The following is a 17,992-nucleotide window of genomic DNA, read 5'->3' as shown; positions in this document are numbered from 1 at the left end:
TAAGGCTCAGTTTCTGAATACAGGCTGTGTGCATTTCTCTGTGGACTGAGGCTTTGATACTTTCACATCTGTATAAATCAACAGAAACATCAGTGATTAAACATCTCAGATGCATTTCCAAATACAACTGTCTCTGAGTCTGATGTGTGTCACACAGACTCGGGCCGTCCTACCTCAGCGATCCGCAGGATGGAGTCTCCATTAATGTCAAAGTTTGGTGAGTAGGTGATACACAGCAGGACCTGCACACGGGACACAGGAACACAAGGTGTCTATTATTCCCTGTAGTGAGATGGACATAGATAGAAGAGACACAAAACAGGAAGAGCTGCGATGCAGGAAGTGTTTTCTTCATGCAGAGCAGTTCAGCTCAAAGCGCATTTACATTCCTTTCCTCGTGTTAGTGAGTTTGCACTGAAAAACATTTTAACACATCGGTTCAGTCTCCAGTGGCCGACGCTGCAGAGATCTGGAGGAAATCAGCTCTTCTCACCTTCATGACTTCCACCTGCAGGTCTTCATGCAGAGACGGGGTGATTCTGATGGCCTCCAACATCTGGCTCAGCAGCTGCTTCTCCAGGACCTCCACCTCCACGCCAACACCGCCCACGAACCTGTCCTCACACAGGAGCTTCTGACCGGGGGAAAGACGGCATCAGGTCAAAACATCGGGCGATCAAACATGAGAAACACTATTCACTTGCCTCTCGCTCGCCCCTCAGAGTTTCTGTGTTCCACTGATTCTTTGCAGAACGAGACGTTTTGAAAGTAAAGAAGAATAAAAGAAAGAACAAGGTTCAATGTTCTTGCTGTATCTTCTGGTACCTGCATCCCGGTGAGCGCCGTCTGGCCCAGTTTGGTGTTTTTGGACTCCAGAGCCATCTGTAGAGGTAACAGGCAGCGCTCTCTGGAAACACACAAACAACTGCGTTACCATTAATATTTTCACTGCAACCCACAGCAGCATTTTTATAAATGTTATATTCCATTTAAAGTTATTTTTTGGACATGTTTGCCTTTATTCTGATAGGACAGTGAGAGAGAGAGAAGGGAAGACGCTGCAGGTGACCTCTACCAGGTGAGCCACCGAGGCGCCACCAGTGTTTTTATCATATTAACAGGTAGGGAGAGATAATCTGATAATCTTCACAGACAAAGAGCCACGCTCCTTTATTTGCTCTCAAACACTGTTGATCCTGTCGGTCAGGAAACGACCCACCAACCACTGAGCAGGTGCATCACAAGCTCAGACCACATTTGAAATATAACATTAAAAGCACCAACGATGAGGCCGACCTCTTTTCATCCAGATACAGTAGGTGCTTCAGTTTAAAACGCAAACTCGACCTCGGCTCACCTCTGCAGAGCGAGCTGCAGGAAGTGTTTACCTGCCGTTTGAAGAGAGCTGCTGTCGTCCCACCGCTTCAATATTTAATAGGAAGTGAGATTTTGGAAGAGTGAAGGGAAAACCAATCAGGTCTCAGTCTCCACCTTCATCACCAACCATAAACTCCTGCTCCGAGATCCCGTAAAGACTTCAAGCTCACAACCTCATTTACACAACGAGCTGCACGAGCTTCACATTTCATCCACCACAGAGTCAAACAGAGCGTCTCTCATTGAGGTCTGACTCTGTCTCTCTGTATCTTTGTCTCTCTGTATCTTTGACGCTCTGTCTTTTTCTCTGACTCTGTATCACTGTATCTTTGTATCTCTGTCTCTCCGTCTCTCTGTATCTCCGTCTCCTTCCCAGCTCTTGTCTCTCTTTGATCATCACTGCCTGGATCACAATGATCAGCTGATGTGAGAAGTTTCCCTCGTCACTGCCTCCAGTACAAAACACACTTTACTTGCACGAGCGAGAGAGAAAGCGACTATAAACCTAAAAACTAATCTCTAGTAATAACTAAAGAATTTCTCTGCTCTCTAGTAAAGTTCATTTATGAAGCCCAAAAGCCCCAAAAGCCCCAAAAGCCCAAATTCCAAGTTGTCAAGATTCAGGATTCAATATTTCATTCCTGAACTCACACAGAAAATCTACCTGACCACCTGATTCCCGCAGAAGTTTGGACTGTCAGTTTATAACTTGTATTAAAAGTAAAGCTGAACCATTAATCAAAATTATTATCCAAATTGCAGGAGCTGCAATTTTTGTTGATAAAGGCAAAACGTGAAGCGTTGCGATGCCCCAGAGTCGCCCGGCCTGTAGATCATATTCTCCAGACGTGAGGGAACATTATCGCTTGGTACAAGATGCAGCAAAAATCACATCATCATAGTTTTGGGCTTTTTTCTTTTTTCAAAGCTCTTTGTACCAATTTCTTCTACACTACAAGGAAAAAGCTGAAATTCACTGTTCAAAGGTCGGGAGTTGTCGTTTAAAATGGAGCCAGCTGCTGTAGCTGTAGTGTACAGGGACGCTACGTTAAACTGTGACTTGATTCAAATCGATTCAATGAAAGCCCGGCAGAATAAAATCATCACGGTCTCGTCAATGTGGAAATGGGACAGTTTTCTCAGACACAACAAGCAACAACTTGTGTTTGTAGGATTGTACACAGTGACTGTTTGACCTTTAATGGATGTGACTTCATGTGTGTTGGCTCGTCTTCTGAAATCAATGATCAGATCTTTAGTCTTAGATATGTTCAGATGAAGGTAGGACCCTTCACAGGGAACAAAATGAAGAGCTAAAGAAGAGAAATCCCTGCAGAGGGGACGGAAGCAGCAACAGAAAAACACATTACACAACCAATAACTTAAAAATATAAAACTCAGAAAGCTACAAGGGATTTCCACAATACATTTAACTGTAGCTGAAACCTTCTTCACCCTTTCCTGCCCTTGTTTTCTGCTGCTCTCTCTCGCCCTCCTATTATTTGTAGTTGGCTGAGTCACTGATAACAGGCGACTGAGCTTCGTCTCCGAGCTGTCACAACCAAACTGTTTCAAACGGCCGCACGGCAACTCCAACAGTATCACTGAGCTGAGACGTTATTCATGAGCTCGACAGACAACGACAAAGAGACGACACACACATCCAGCCTCAAATAAATATAAGAAACCTTGAAAATTAATAGAAAATTAATCAAACTTATTCATCAGCTGCTCAGAAATGTTCATAAAACCACCAAAACTGTTGTTTTTCAAATGATTTCTAAGGCAGAATTAATAAAAAAAAACATTCATTTTCAAGGTAAATCTGCATTTTCACAATCAACACTGTCATCATTCTGTCAATCAAGGACGTCCCGTCCCGGCCGTCCTCCACAGAGAACCATCACTTCATCCTGTTTTGTTCTGTCAGTCAGTTGTACGAGTGTTCGAGTGGCTGAGAGCTCGTTTCGTAGTAAGTGGTCTGAAATCCTTTTTGGAGAGACGGAGGAGCGACAACCATCGCGCAACATCACAAAGACATTATCATCAATATTTCATCTAATAATCTCCAATAAAACAAAAGAGGTTATTGGGTGAATTATTTATGGAGCGTTGAGCTGCGACAGCCTCCAGAATATTTATGGCTCCTTCATCACAGTCCGGCAGCAGGAGAAACTAAAGGAAGCTTCAGCTCTGAGGTCACATGATAAAACATGTTCCTGTGTTCCTACAGTGACAGTCTGGGATGTTGAGTGGGAGTGGACTTTAACTAAGTACAGATCCTGGCAGCCATATTGGAAATCAACAGCTCTCTTACACGAGTTGTTGACACTGCACATGAGAAGCTTTGTGTTGCTGTTGTGTTCGTTTGTTTAGGTTTAATGACTGTAATGAGTGTAAAGGTGAAACTGGCACAAACTGTAGTTTAAAGGTTATATATATATTATACATATATGTGAGATTTTAAAGAATAAAACAGCAGTTAACAAATGTTTTCCCTGTAAAGATACAGTGCAGTGATGGCGTCCAGAGCAGAGAACGAAGCCCCGCCCCCTCTGTGTGTGATGTAATCTGAGCTTCTTTGTTTTGGTATCTGGCCAAAATATATCTGGCCATGTGCTTGTAAACTGCTGGCTCCGCCCACATTTACAGGGACCGCCCACCGGTGAGACAGTACAGCGTTCAGGTGAAAGCAACCGGCCACAATCTTTCTTTCTTTCTTTCTTTCTTTCTTTCTTTCTAAGTTAGTGAGTTTGTTCATACAGATAATAAAAAGCACTTGCCTCTCAGGGCTTCTGAGTCCATGAGGACTACTGGCTCCATAAAGTTTTTACCTGCTCCATCAGTGTCTCTCTGTCATTGGTCCCAGTGGACTGAATTTCTTTCCCTGGAACAAGATCAACAGCCCATTTCTTTTCTTTTCTATTAGTATTTCTATTTCATGAGGTGTGAATGTTGCTCTGGAGCCTCGTTCACTGTAAACTAGTGACAGAGTGAAAATCTGCTTCTTTTTAAATCCTGCAGACGGAGGGCGACTCGACACAGAGCAGCTACTGGTCCGGACTCTGACCCTGCTCTCTGTCCCCATGTTTCCTGTCTCTCCTCTCAGACCCAAAAACCCAAAAACTTAAAAAAAAAAAAAACCTAAAACTGAAAATAATAATTTAAATATTATGGGCTGTTGTTGTCAGGTGAATCCCCACAGCTGTGATCAGTCTCAACAGCTTTTTAAGCTTCACAAAGTCAGTGTTTGTTACAGGATCGTTGTATTAGTCATAGACAGAAGACGTTTCTGTCTCCAGCTCCTGTCGTCTACATTCATATATATTATATATATATATATATATATATATATATATATATATGTATTATTATATATTATATGTTTTACTGTCGTCGTTGTTTAAGCTTTAAAGGGCCTGTGCAGCCTGAGTTCACTGATTAAGTTCAACATTTGCATTATCACATCATCAACCCAGGAATCATTTAAATTCATTCAAATCACACACACACACACACACACACACACACACACACACACACACACACACACACACACACACACACACACACACACACACACACACACACACACACACACAGGGTTCAGAGAGCTTATCAGTTCCCTGGTTGAGTAAATGCAAAGACAGAGTGTGAACAGCAGCTGTACGAACAAACTGACTCATTAACAGCTTTTCAACTGCTCTGACTGAAACTCTGCAGCCACCGATCAGCTGCTGGTTTTATGATTATTGTGTTCAGTAATTATACAATAATCACACTCCATCAGCTCAACATTAGTGTTTCAGGTTGTGTTCAGTCGGTTTCTGCTACAGAGATTAAAACAAGTTTAACTTCCTGCCTTTGAAACTCTGAGTTGAAATGAAAATAAATCCGTCTTTTAACTCACCGAAGCTGAGAAAGAGAAATCTTGGCTGATCCATTCTGGGACTCGAGGGTTTCTGTCATTTAAAAGAAGAAAAAGAGACACTGTGATTTATAAGAGACATACAGATGTGTGTGATTCCATCCACGTAAACCATAAGAAAACATTCATTCCTTTTGTTGAGCTCCCAACACAACACGGTTAGCACAGAGCATTAGCTGCATTTCAAATGTACAAATATATCTTCTAATGGATCAACACTTCAATTAAAACACAGAAGAAGAGGAGAACATCAGTGAGCCACACAGTTGCACTGGGTGACCATGAACACACCGTCCTGCTGTTGGAGAAACTAATTAACAGAAACTACAGTGAGCAGCTGTTTCATAGAAACTAGAGTCTGTTTTAAAAATCAAAGTATGAATTAACAACTTGTTTTTTTAAAGATTTACGTCTGAAAACTGCAGCTGAATCTTTTAACTTTGCTAAATATCAAACATAAAGTCAGACTGTGAACAGTGATAAACCTCCGGAGCTCGTCTCATATTTACAACTGAAACGGGACGAACTGCAGCATTTCTCTTAACAGGAAGTTGAAATATGAGAGCTGCTGATTCCTGCTGCTCTGCTCAGCCTGTCACCATGCACTATATATTTCCATGTGTGTGTGTGTGTGTGTGTGTGTGTGTGTGTGTGTGAGAGAGGTGGGCATCTTTCACATTAAGAGACGACTATGAGTTGAATATTTTTAGCACATGCTAACGCTAAATAGCATGTTCCTAAACGCTGCCTTTTGTGTCCAAGTGTGTCATGAAATGACTATAACAATAAATGAATGTGTAACTATTATCACATTACTCTGTATTCTCTCCTCAATACTGCACCGTGTTAAAGTCAGTTAAATATTATTTCAAACAATTAAAATGACTTTTCTGCTGAAGAGGGTTTTGGCACGTCGCTCGCTCTGAGAAAAATGCTGCCGCGTGCATGAGTTCAAGTTCTGCAGTCCAGTCTGGTGATTGGCCAATTAGGGTTTAAACATGCCCTTGAATTGTGTGTGTGTGTGTGTGTGTGTGTGTGTGTGTGTGTGTGTAACGACATGATTCTCCCTCCATCAGCACAATCTGAAGCCGCTCTCTCCTCGCAGAGCTAAAGGTCAGACTGACCATCATCAGCATTAATATCAGCACTGACGTCAGTGGAAACTGCTTTTTCCCACGTCTTTAAATCATCTTTTCTACGGAGGCTCAGCTCGTCACGAACGACAGGAGGTTTCAGAGGAAGCACTGAACTGTGGAGCGCCTGAAAAGCTCCTCTTGGTTTCAGGACGAAGCGCCGTGAGTCAGCACACGTCAGTGTTGATGACTGTGTGAACTGAGCCTGTGATCACAAAGACAAACAGCCTCTCGTCCTCTTTCGTCCGTCTCACCTTCTTTAAAACATTCACACACACTAAAGCTCAAACTGCTCCGACACTAGACTGAGCTGTTGTGTGACGTCATCACACCACGACACATAAAGCTCTAGATTTACAAATCCTCATTAGACTTCAGAAAGATGGCGCTGCATGACTTAGTGCTCCTGCTGCTCTGTGATGTGTCTGCGCCTCACTGTGCTACCTGTCCTCAGGTAACTGACGTCATGGTGACGGAGAGGGAAATCTTCCTGAACCTGGTTTAATCTCGTCACGCTGCTGTTAAATATATGATTAAACACAAACTTTCTCCTACAGTAAAAACCTAAAATCAACATTTTCCCATGAAATTACAGTTTCTTAAAATGAAAAGAAAAGAAAAGAAAAGAAAGAAAAGAAAGGAAAGATCATCCTTTATTATTCCCACAGGAGGGAAATTCACTTGCTGCAGCAGCAAAGGAAAACGAGGTAGAAGAAATAAAACAGTATAACAATAGAATAAAGAAGGTAGAAGAAGGTTTGTACATTATAAATACAAATATTACACATTGTACTACACTGAATACTACAAGTTAGTGAAATTATATTCTGAGCAGGTGCAAGTGTTAAAAAAGGATGCATTTAGGTGCTCAGCAGAAAATAAGACTTTCCTTACAGGAAGTCATGTCGCTTTCAGAAAGTGGCGAAATTCTTAAAAACTGATTAAAAGGAAATAAAATAAAGAAAAACAACTGAAATGAAAACGACTTGGTTTCAGTCTCTGTACATTAATAAAGCAGCTGCAGCTGATTCCTGATTTGGATGATGGTGCTTCCCGCCACCATATGGACACAGACCCCCCCCCCCCCCCCCCCCTTTAATTATTGATCACCTAAAATCAATTCTTAGAGAAACACTGATTTTCCTCCAGATCTCGCGGTGTCTGTTAATATCTCTGGGCCTGTGGGATTATAGTGTAGCTGCTCTGGTTCCCAGAAGCTAGCAGGTGAATACAGCCCCCCCCCCCCGCTGTGCACTCACCGCAGGCGTAGACGCAGGCGTCTCGGATGCCTTTGTGCTTGTGGCCGGACGCGTCTTTCTGCAGCTTTCTCAGGATTTCCTCCATCCCGGCTCCGGGGAGTGAAGCGCGGAATGATCTCAGGCGCAGGGCGGGTTAGTGCGGGTCTGTGTGTTGTGGTTTAAGGGTGCGGGGACAGTGACAGCATCTCTTAACCCCCCCTGATGAAGGCGATGATTCATTCCCAACGAGCAGCCGATGATGTCAGGCCAGCAGCCGTCAGTCCCTCTGAAGCCGGAGGGAGGAAGCGTCCGCGGTCTCAGCTTCAATCCGCCGCCGTGGCCTCCAGGCGGGTCAGCGAAGATCACCTGACACCCGACAGGTGATCAACATGAACTGTCACCGCTCCGGCGGCGGGTGGATTCACTCAACAAACGCCCTTCTCTTCTTCTGCCGCCTGTCGTTTATTCCTCTGCACTACCGTGTTTTCAAAATCCGGTCCAGCTGATACTCCAGCTCCTCACGGAGTCCAGATCCGGTTCCTTCCGTCCCGCACACGAAGGCAACACGCAGCAGCGCCACACGAAGGGAGCCGCCCGCTGAAAGGAGGATTTCACTCCAACCTGGCAACACAGTATTTACACCGTGTCCCTGCGGGGGAGCTTCAAACTGCGGCAGGGATGATGGAGTCACTGGAACGGGATTTCCTCTCAGCGGGGCGACAGGTGGAGGAAGCTCACACGGAGCTGCCTTCACAATAAAAGCCTTTTCACACCAAGATCATTTTATAAAATAAAATTCTTAATAAAAAACTTTATTTTCACATCTTTTAAAATTCTGTCATTTATTTATTTTGTATGTTTTAATGCTGTCATGTTTTTGTTTTCCTCATGTTCCTTATAATTTATTATTTATATTTGCATTTACTGTCAATAGCTAAAATTGTTTATAGCACTGAAAGAAAGTATTAGTAGTACAAATACTATGTTTTTATTTACCTATAAAAATATGAAGGCAAGGGGATCCTGCAGGACACGTGGGCGTCCGGCTACAGCTGCATGAGGGAGGGGTGATGACATCATCACAGAGGCAGAATCAGTATTAAGGTTTATTGTCAGGAAGGTTTTTACTTACAAGATATTTGGCTTGGTGTTTGGTGCAGTATCCAAAAAACATATTAACAGGAAATAACAATAAAAAGGTCAAATACTGCAACAGTCAAAAAGATAAATATAAATAGATGCACATATTCAAAAAATAAAAGTATGAAAAAAACTATGTACAAAAGTGTCACAAAACTCCTGCTGAGCAGGACGTGCAGAAGATCACAGTACAGACAATATCTGTCATGTACAGGATCACACCTCCAGGTGCTGATGTCATGTGCAGGATCATACCTCCAGGTGCTGATGTCATGTGCAGGGATCATACCTCCAGGTGTTGATGTCATGTGCAGGGATCATACCTCCAGGTGCTGATGTCATGTGCAGGATCACACCTCCAGGTGTTGATGTCATGTGCAGGATCATACCTCCAGGTGCTGATGTCATGTGCAGGGATCATACCTCCAGGTGCTGATGTCATGTGCAGGGATCATACCTCCAGGTGTTGATGTCATGTGCAGGGATCATACCTCCAGGTGCTGATGTCATGTGGTTGATGATTGATGAGGCCAGATGCAGAAGAAGAGGCAGGTGCTGGTCCATCATAGGTGAAGATCAGACTGGACTTCTGGTCCTGATACAGACAGACATGTGAGAGGACAATTCCTTTAGATCATAAAGGTTCTTTATATTCAAACATCTTAGGTCTGATGTGTGAGTTTAATAGATTGTGAGGATAGATATGAATATGATAAAATAAATACAGTATCAGACAGTTTGATCCTGAACCTGCTGGTTCTGGATCAAACTGTCTCTTTGTCTCTATCTGGACAACAGCTGCAGGAACAGGCTGGATTCTATGACATCACTAAAACATCTGTCGACATCATCAATCATACATTAATGAAGTGTTTGTCATTTGCACTGATGATAGTTTCAGCTACAGGCCAACATTATATTTCACTCATCACAACAGAGAAGTCTCTTCTCTTTACCCGGAGCTGTCGGTGGAAAAACACACCAGCATTCACCGTGTTTTGCTTCTTTGCTGTTGAACCTGGTTTCTTGTCCGAGCGGTTCTTCAGGATGGAAATAAAGATCGTTCTCTAGGAGCTTCAGACATCTCTGCATTTCTATGATGTCAGTCAGGAATTGTTGTTTTTTAGTCGGGAGCTGTAGCGTAACTTCAAGCTCTGGAGGAAGCTCTTCTTCTTCGTGGGACTGAGGCAGACTGACGCTACACCGACTCACAGCATCTAGTGTCACAAAGTGGTATTACAACACGGCCCTGGTTGCGGCTAGTTGGTTAGCATGCTCATTTCAGTAGATAACTCTGAAATACAACAGATGGAGGTCTGGATCATGACATCATCACTGTGGCTCCTTCACACACTGATATATTGTTAATTCATTATTGAACATTTTAAAGTGAAATTCTGGCCACATCTTTAACATCACACCTTTAAAGCATTGACCCAACATGAGCTGCTAATAGCACAAGTCACATATGTCAATCACAAAGTAAAGATCACACCTGACACCTGTGATGATATCTGTGCTTCATTCTTTAATGAATCACAACTTTATCCTAAAATGTTTTTTTGATATTATTGGTTAATATTTTCTAATTACTTGCAAGACAACAATGTAAATCAAAATGTCATAACAAAAAGATTTCCAATACCACGGCAACAAAAACACAACCTTCATAAACAGCTGTGATGTGTTCGGTTGCTAATGTCCCGAGATGCTTTATATTTCTGCTGATTTGTGTTTGAAATATGAAGCTTTAATGTCTGAAAGACACGTTTCTCTAATGGTTCACTAAAGGATTCAGACTTAGCGATCGCTTATATGGCCAAAAGTATGTGGACACGTACTTTACATCCTGGTCTGCTGCCGCATGTCATTCTATAACAATGAAGATCACTGGTTGGTTGACCTGCTATAACCTGTGATCTGTGCTCATCAGGTGATATTGTTTTGTTTTATTTGAAGTTTATTGTGTCAGTTAACGTCAATGAAACATTATACATTTCTTGTTATTTAATAAACAATGATATTGTTTTATTTTAATGAGTCGCAGGCTAAAAAGGCTGGAGACCAAACACATTCATGGCAAATGAAAGAATACAGAATCACCAAGTCACAATAAAAGCCTTTAATGACCTGTAAATGTAAACTTAATCTATTATTATCTTATATAATCCACAGAACAGGATCCAGTCACTACTTCACCCTCGACCTCCCTCAGGTTCACACCAACACTGACACAACTGCTTCCAGGTGCTTTGCACCGTTTGAATGGGTTTGTGATCGGAGATTTTAAATCTTTATTATTTGATGTATTTTATAGTGAATGTTTTTGTTAATTCTTTGTTTCTTTGTTGTTGATCGTCTCGTGTGTCTGTTTCTTGTTCTCACACCGTAAAAAAAAATCCTAATTTTATGGAAAATAACTGTTTTCTAACAGTAATTTTCTGTTTTTTAAAAGTGTGAACCAAAGTCTGTAAAATGACAGAAATGATGTGAATTAACAGCCAAACTTCTCCTTTAAGCATCATACCAATAATAATCAATTACATTTATTTCCCATTTCTGTAAAGACAAGTTACTGTTTTATTTATACAGTATTTTTTCTTCTTTCTTAAATTACAATTCATTATAGGAACCTTAACAGGCAGATAGACCAATGGAGAAATGCCAGTTTTAGTTCTTCAGATCATCCCGGGGCTCTGAAGAACTATTTGTGAATAATTGGTTGATATTGTAAATTTACATCTGAATATATTAAATAAAAGTGTTATAAAGTCAATAGTGGTGCGTATGTTATTTGTAATTAAGTTTCCAACCCCACTTTAGTTGAAAGACTAAATACAGAGACTTAACAGTTTAATTTGCATTTCTTCAGTTTATTATATTTTATGAGAAATGTAAGAAAATTAATCTGAATCTGAATCATTAAATATTGTATTTAGATTGAGCTTCTACAGGTTTTAACATTACTTTACACTTAAAGATTCAATATTAACACAAATACTGTTGAAGTTTGAGATGATTTTAATGTTTTACACAGTATTTCTTACTTTGTCTTCAAAACAAAAGGTTTACTTCACAATATTAAACATGTGTTAATATTTCATTGATTGACACTTAATTTTATTATTAGGAAAAAGTTTCTCTGCAGAAACTTTAGTGGCGTCACTTTATTGAAGGAGTTTGATCAGAATCATTTAGGAAAAATCTGTAAATTAACAGTTTTTCTCTGTAGAAATATTAATGAAACTTTCTGTAAAGATATTGTTTTTACACTTTATTTGAATTAGGACATTTTACTTTAATTTTACGGTTTTTGTTTCATTTGACCATTTTTTTCAGGATTTCTTTTTTACAGTGCAGGTCTCTCATTTTAATCTCAACGAAACTTCCTGATTGAATCCAGATTAAATTAAAATTTAAAAAATGAACTGTACAGTTTCTCTCCAGTTTGAAAACTGAAATTATAACAATGACAATTATAAAAACATATAATCTCTTATGGGAATTCCATCAGTCCAACCTGCAGCAGAGGCGCGCGGCCACTTGGGGGCGCTGCTGTCCAAGGCCAGTGGCTTTAGCATCACAGGCATTTTCATAGAATAATTGAGTTCAGATTAGAAAATGATGAAAAGTCTCCGGGAGCAGTTTGAGTTCCCGCTCTCACCTCCACGTCCATAAATCCCATCAGTCTGAGGAGCGAGATGAAGGCGGCCGCACGTCGAGTCTTAACGTCTCCGCCTGAACTGTAAATAACAACAGTGATTGAAGGAACTTCTTCTCTCCTGGGTCACAGAGGCAGCAACAGATCTTTAAATCAAAGCTCGTGAAGGAAAAGAAAAGTCACTTCTCCATCTCTCAAAACAAACAACAACAACAACAACAACAACAACAACAACAACAGTTATCATCCAGAAATATGAAAGAAGCTTCCACTGATTGTCTGGATGGATTATTTGGATAATAGCGGCCATTTTTTCCCGCTCCTTCATCTTCATTTATTGTCCATTCACATTCTATGTAATCTCACCCTTTGTCTCGCTCTCTCTCTCCTGTGCATGTGCGTGTGTGTGTGCGCGCGCGCGTGCACACGTGTAGAGAAAGAGAGAAACGCTCAAGAACACAGAAGATGCCAAAACGCATTTGAAATCGACAGAACATTTCTTCATGCTGCGTAATTACGCACGGTCATCCATGGACACGCGCTCTGTCCTTGCCAAGATATTTGCAGCAGTAAGAACTCCAGGAGATTTTTGTTTGTGTTGCACGTTCAGACACACGGTACCCGGCAGCCTATAGGCTACCCAACACGTCTTTTGACGTCACACATCAACTTTTTTCGTGATATATGTGCGCGCACTGCGGTTTTTAAGTTTCAGCTTTCGTGCACATCAGGGCTGAAGCGCGTGATGGAATCCAGAGTGTCCACAGACAACAGGAAATCAAATGGTATTTTATAGGTCAGGTATTTGGGGAATATGCCTGCGGCGCGCCACGTGCGTAATGACGAGTGTGGCTCTAAATAGAAGAATTAAGGCGTCGAGGCTTTATGGAGGGAAAAACGGCATGTCAGAGTAGCTCACCCTGAGGGGGGGCTGCTGAAAGGAATTACTCATTTCTCACATCAGCACCGGCACATCTGTGCGCGTGTATGTCACCCCCGGACCGCTCTCCATGTCCATGGATGAAAAGGAACCGGGGGCAGCACAATGGTTGTTGCGGGAGCGAGTAACGGAACCTTCGGTGGCGGGAACATGAGGTCGTCGATCATGATAGAGGACAGAGTCGGCGGTGGAGATCCCGGGGGCTCCACCACCATGATGGTCTCGGAGGCTCTCGCGCCCCGGCTGCTGAAGATTGCGCAGGGCGCCGCAGAGGCGGCAGCGGCAGCGGCGGCAGCGGCAGCGGCAGCGACTTCTCCGTCCACCTCCAGTCAACCGCTGGTCATGGAGACGAACGGGACGCGGTGCGGCGAGCAGATCCTGAGCTACGGCCGGGTGGAGAAGGTCCTGATCGGAGGGGTGCTCACCATGCTCACGCTGTCCACCATCTGCGGGAACCTGCTGGTGGTCATCTCCGTGTGCTTCGTCAAGAAGCTGCGCCAGCCGTCCAACTACCTGATCGTGTCTCTGGCCGTGGCCGACCTGTCGGTGGCTCTGGCCGTGATGCCGTTCGTCAGTATCACGGACCTGATCGGCGGTCAGTGGATATTCGGACAGTTCTTCTGTAACGTTTTTATCGCCATGGATGTGATGTGCTGCACCGCGTCCATCATGACTCTGTGTGTCATCAGCATCGACCGGTGAGATCAACTTCCTTTCAGCCTCAAACAAAGTTTAGCTTTTTATCCTGAAGCAGAAAAACCCTCAAACAGCGTCAGTCACGTCACTTCATTAATTCATCAACATTCATTAGACGAGACAAAGAAATCACCAGAGAGGATGTAAAACCATAAAATATCTTTATCTTATATCAATGATTCATTCAACTTTTACACACATATAGAAGTAAAAACATTTTGGCATCATCATCATCATCATCATCATCATCTTCATCATCATCATCATCTTAACCAGACACGTGACGTTCCTGCAAAAATTCCTTTCCGCAGCCGAAGCCCTATTTTGTCGCTCAACCCTCCGCGACGCTTTGAGTGAGTGAGGTCAGAGCGCGGAGGGACACTGAGGCTCAGGTGCCGCTCAAGGGCAAAACTGGTGAGACAAAGAGGCTGATGTGGGAATCGAACCTGTGACCTTCCGGCTGAGTTCTTCGCTCACATTAAGGGTTAAAACGGGGGATGAAAACATTCAGAGGGCACGTGCTGAAATGACTAATAATTAATAAAGTTATGGCATCATGTAGGAGCACACATGCTGTGTGTGTGTGTGTGTGTGTGTGTGTGTGTGTGTGTGTGTGAGTGTGTGTGTGAGTGTGTGTGTGTGTGAGTGTGTGTGTGAGTGTGTGTGAGTGTGTGTGTGTGTGTGTGTGTGAGTGTGTGAGTGTGTGTGTGTGTGTGTGTGAGTGTGTGTGTGTGTGTGTGTGTGTTAGTGTGTGTGTGTGTGTGTGTGTGAGTGAGTGTGTGTGTGATGTGTGTGTGTGTGTGTGTGTGTGTGAGTGTGTGTGTGTGTGTGTGTGTGAGTGTGTGAGTGTGTGTGAGTGTGTGTGTGTGTGTGTGAGTGTGTGTGTGTGTGTTATGGGGTGGGGGCGACATGTTTCTGATCTCTGAGGCTTAAAGGTTGGGTCTCTCTCTTCATCTCTTCGCCCAGTTCTCCACCTGGGGGGGGGGGGCACCTTGATTGACGAGGGTGGGGGCAGCATCAGTTACTCAGGGTCGAACAAAGCAGGAGAATTTTTTTCCCGCCTTTTCTGACCGCGTTTCTCCCTGCAGGTATTTGGGCATCACCAAACCTCTGACCTACCCCGTGCGGCAGAACGGCTGCTGCATGGCCAAGATGATCGTGTCGGTGTGGCTGCTCTCCGCCTCCATCACCCTCCCCCCTCTGTTCGGCTGGGCGCAGAACGTCAACGACGGCAGGGTCTGCCTCATCAGTCAGGACTTCGGCTACACCGTCTACTCCACCGCCGTGGCGTTCTACATCCCCATGTCGGTGATGCTGATCATGTACTACAGGATTTACCGAGCTGCCAAACTCAGCGCCGCCAAGCACACGATCACCGGCTTCCCCAGGGAAAGGGAGTACGGAGCAGGGGTGGCTCCGAGAGGGGGGCGAGGGGGGCACGGGCCTCACCGGCCGACTGAGTCAGGAGAAACAGGAAGTGTGGAAGGGACAGAGCAGGAGGAGGAGGCGGAGGAGGAGGAGAGCTTGGACTGCGTGGCGGCGGCGTTGAAGCTCCAGCGCGAGGTGGAGGAGGAATGCAGCTCACGCGTCTCCCGCCTCCTCAAGACCGGCGAGCACCACCAGCGCCGGAAACAGAAAAACCAGTCCATCTTCAAACGGGAGCAGAAGGCCGCCGCCACTCTGGGCATCGTGGTCGGCGCCTTCACCTTCTGCTGGCTGCCGTTCTTCCTGGTGTCCACCGCCCGGCCGTTCGTCTGCGGCGTGGAGTGCAGCTGCGTGCCGCTCTGGCTGGAGAGGACGCTGTTGTGGCTCGGTTACGCCAACTCCCTCATTAACCCCTTTATTTACGCTTTTTTCAACCGCGACCTGAGGACGACGTACAGCAACCTCCTGCGCTGCCGCTACAGGAACATCAACAGGAAGCTGTCGGCGGCGGGAATGCACGAGGCGTTGAAACTGGTGGAGAAACCAGACACTGATGTGTAAAGCTGCTGCAGACAGCGATGGGGGGGGGGGGGCACCCAGTGATACTCAGAGACCGCCACTCCATAACGTGCGTGATGATGCTGCGGCGTGGGGAGGCAGGATGCTGTGATTACATGGCGCACAGTTCAGGCCTGTCATTGGCTGGAAGGTTATTCTTCTGAGGACCGAGACAAACGGCGTGGAGGTGGAACTCACGGCTCCTGAACGTCACTACAGTCCAACACCTGGAATGAAGCTCCACAGTCTTTGAACGTGTTCCGAGTTAAACTCCGCCTCTCGAAACTTTCTAACTCAAGGAAACTTTTCCTCACTGAAAATAAAAGAAACGGAGGCTGAAACAGCGAGCGTCTGTAATTATCACAGTGACTGTAAATGTTGCGTCGGTGGACGAGCTTCAAAGCTTCTCTGCTCTCTGACGGTCCGGTCGCCTGATGCCACTTCATGAGTTCGTCTTTCACAGATGCTGTTTCTGTTTTCTCTGTATCACTGTGTTGAATGTGTCGAACTCCTCGGGCCTCCACATGAAAACAGCTCATCGATCCGTCTGTTTGATAATCAGACAGCTCGCTCGCCCAGGAGACGGCGTGAAGGTCGAGCGCATGGCGGTACGGAGACTAACGAGCGGGAGGTAGAGACCTGAATGTGACCGCGCCTCTTCCTCAGTTTCCTTCAAAGGTTTCAAACCTGGTGTTGTATCTGAGCCACGCTCATCATGGCAACGTTAGATAGATATAAACTTTGTAGATGATGGACGAGGAAGCAAAGACAGAAGATACAGCATCATAATGTCGCTCAGTACGTCACTCAATACCTCATGACACAGGCGTTAACGGAGGGTCCACTTCTGTTCTTGTACCATATTATTTATTTCATTGAAACCGAGTCCAGGACTTTTTCTTTAACTCGTTATGAGTCTAACAGTTAATTGAATACAGGCTGTGTGCATTTCTCTGTGGACTGAGGCTTTGATACTTTCACAGTATTAATATAGAAGCTAGAGCTGATCTATAATCTATAATCACACTACACATGGACACAGACCTTTACACTGCAGGAGCTTGAATGTTTCTTAAGTATTTCTCTGTAATATTGGATTTATTGATCAGATTTGATTGGGGAAAAGTGTTGCCCTACCCTAATTGGTGCGCGGATTATGAAATAACGAATTTTAATGTTCAATCACATTATGTTTAATTAGAGACAACAGGTTTTCAGGGTTTTAATTGTCAGTCAATTCCCTTTTGATTAATTAGTTCATCTTCATCAACATTAATCTTCCAAGGTGTCAAACCTTTAGGAACAAGCATCATATCTCTCACCTGTTCATCACCTGCAGCCGTAAAGTGAGCGACAGGTGCTTCATTGAGACTGGGAGCCTCATGTCAGAGCTTCATTATCTTAGGCAAAGGTCAGAGTTCATACACTTTAAGATTACAGTACGAGGAACACGGCAGCTGGACGAGCTTCGTGCCGTTTCTGCCAGCGTTTTAATAATGTGTTTTTCATGTGTACAGCCATTACTTTTAGGACTGCAGTGTTGTTGTTGTTGTTGTTGTTGTTGTTGTTGTTGTTGCTGTTGTTGTTGTTGTGTTGTCAGTACTTACAGGTTGTGTGATGGACTGTTCACTGCCCTGCCAGTATCAGTGCGCTCGGTGCTGCTGAACATATATCCTCATTAACTTGAATCTGTGCAGCAACTTGCTGAGGAGCAACAACAGATGCAGGAGAATCTTTTTACGAGGAAGTGTGAACGCTGTAAAGCCTCTTTCTAAACCTCATTAAAGCTGCACTCTGCAACTTTTGTTTGGTTTTCTTTCAATACAAAAACAAACACACCCAGTGTCTGAGCCTTAATGACAGAGACGCCGTGCGTTCCCCCGCCTCGGCGAAACG

General features: G+C 44.0%; 2 protein-coding genes across 3 annotated transcripts in view; one reads left to right on the top strand and one right to left on the bottom strand.

The window, feature by feature from the left end:
* The window catches only part of arfgef3 (ARFGEF family member 3), a 46,764-nt gene extending 38,261 nt beyond the window's left edge, over positions 1-8,503 (bottom strand). For both annotated transcript variants that reach the window (XM_056394952.1, XM_056394954.1), the window contains exons 1-5: positions 7,698-8,503; positions 5,288-5,339; positions 826-907; positions 494-634; positions 174-242 (exon numbers count right to left, since the gene is read on the bottom strand). In XM_056394952.1, coding sequence (XP_056250927.1) covers positions 174-242; positions 494-634; positions 826-907; positions 5,288-5,339; positions 7,698-7,782 — 429 coding nt within the window. In that variant the 5' untranslated portion in view covers positions 7,783-8,503. The remainder of the gene's footprint in view (positions 1-173; positions 243-493; positions 635-825; positions 908-5,287; positions 5,340-7,697) is intronic.
* A 1,893-nt stretch (positions 8,504-10,396) lies between these two features.
* On the top strand, positions 10,397-17,021 carry LOC130180962 (5-hydroxytryptamine receptor 7-like). The gene is made up of 2 exons (XM_056394651.1): positions 10,397-14,115; positions 15,202-17,021. The coding sequence occupies exons 1-2, from the start codon at positions 13,523-13,525 to the stop codon at positions 16,097-16,099; spliced, it is 1,491 nt and encodes a 496-aa protein (XP_056250626.1). The 5' UTR covers positions 10,397-13,522; the 3' UTR covers positions 16,100-17,021.
* The last annotated feature ends 971 nt before the right edge of the window (positions 17,022-17,992 follow it).

This window comes from Seriola aureovittata, chromosome 14 (assembly GCF_021018895.1).
Source record: "Seriola aureovittata isolate HTS-2021-v1 ecotype China chromosome 14, ASM2101889v1, whole genome shotgun sequence".
Classification (NCBI taxonomy): domain Eukaryota; kingdom Metazoa; phylum Chordata; class Actinopteri; order Carangiformes; family Carangidae; genus Seriola; species Seriola aureovittata.
Note: the sequence above shows the minus strand (reverse complement) of the source record. Positions and strands in the feature narration are given on the sequence as shown.

What these genes read in the sequence shown, in the direction of transcription:
- LOC130180962 (XM_056394651.1), top strand. Translation starts at nt 13,523, where the DNA reads ATGGTTGTTGCGGGAGCGAGTAACGGAACCTTCGGTGGCGGGAACATG. An exon ending in TGTGTCATCAGCATCGACCG is followed by an intron (nt 14,116 to 15,201) that starts GTGAGATCAACT and finishes TTCTCCCTGCAG; the next exon opens with GTATTTGGGCATCACCAAAC.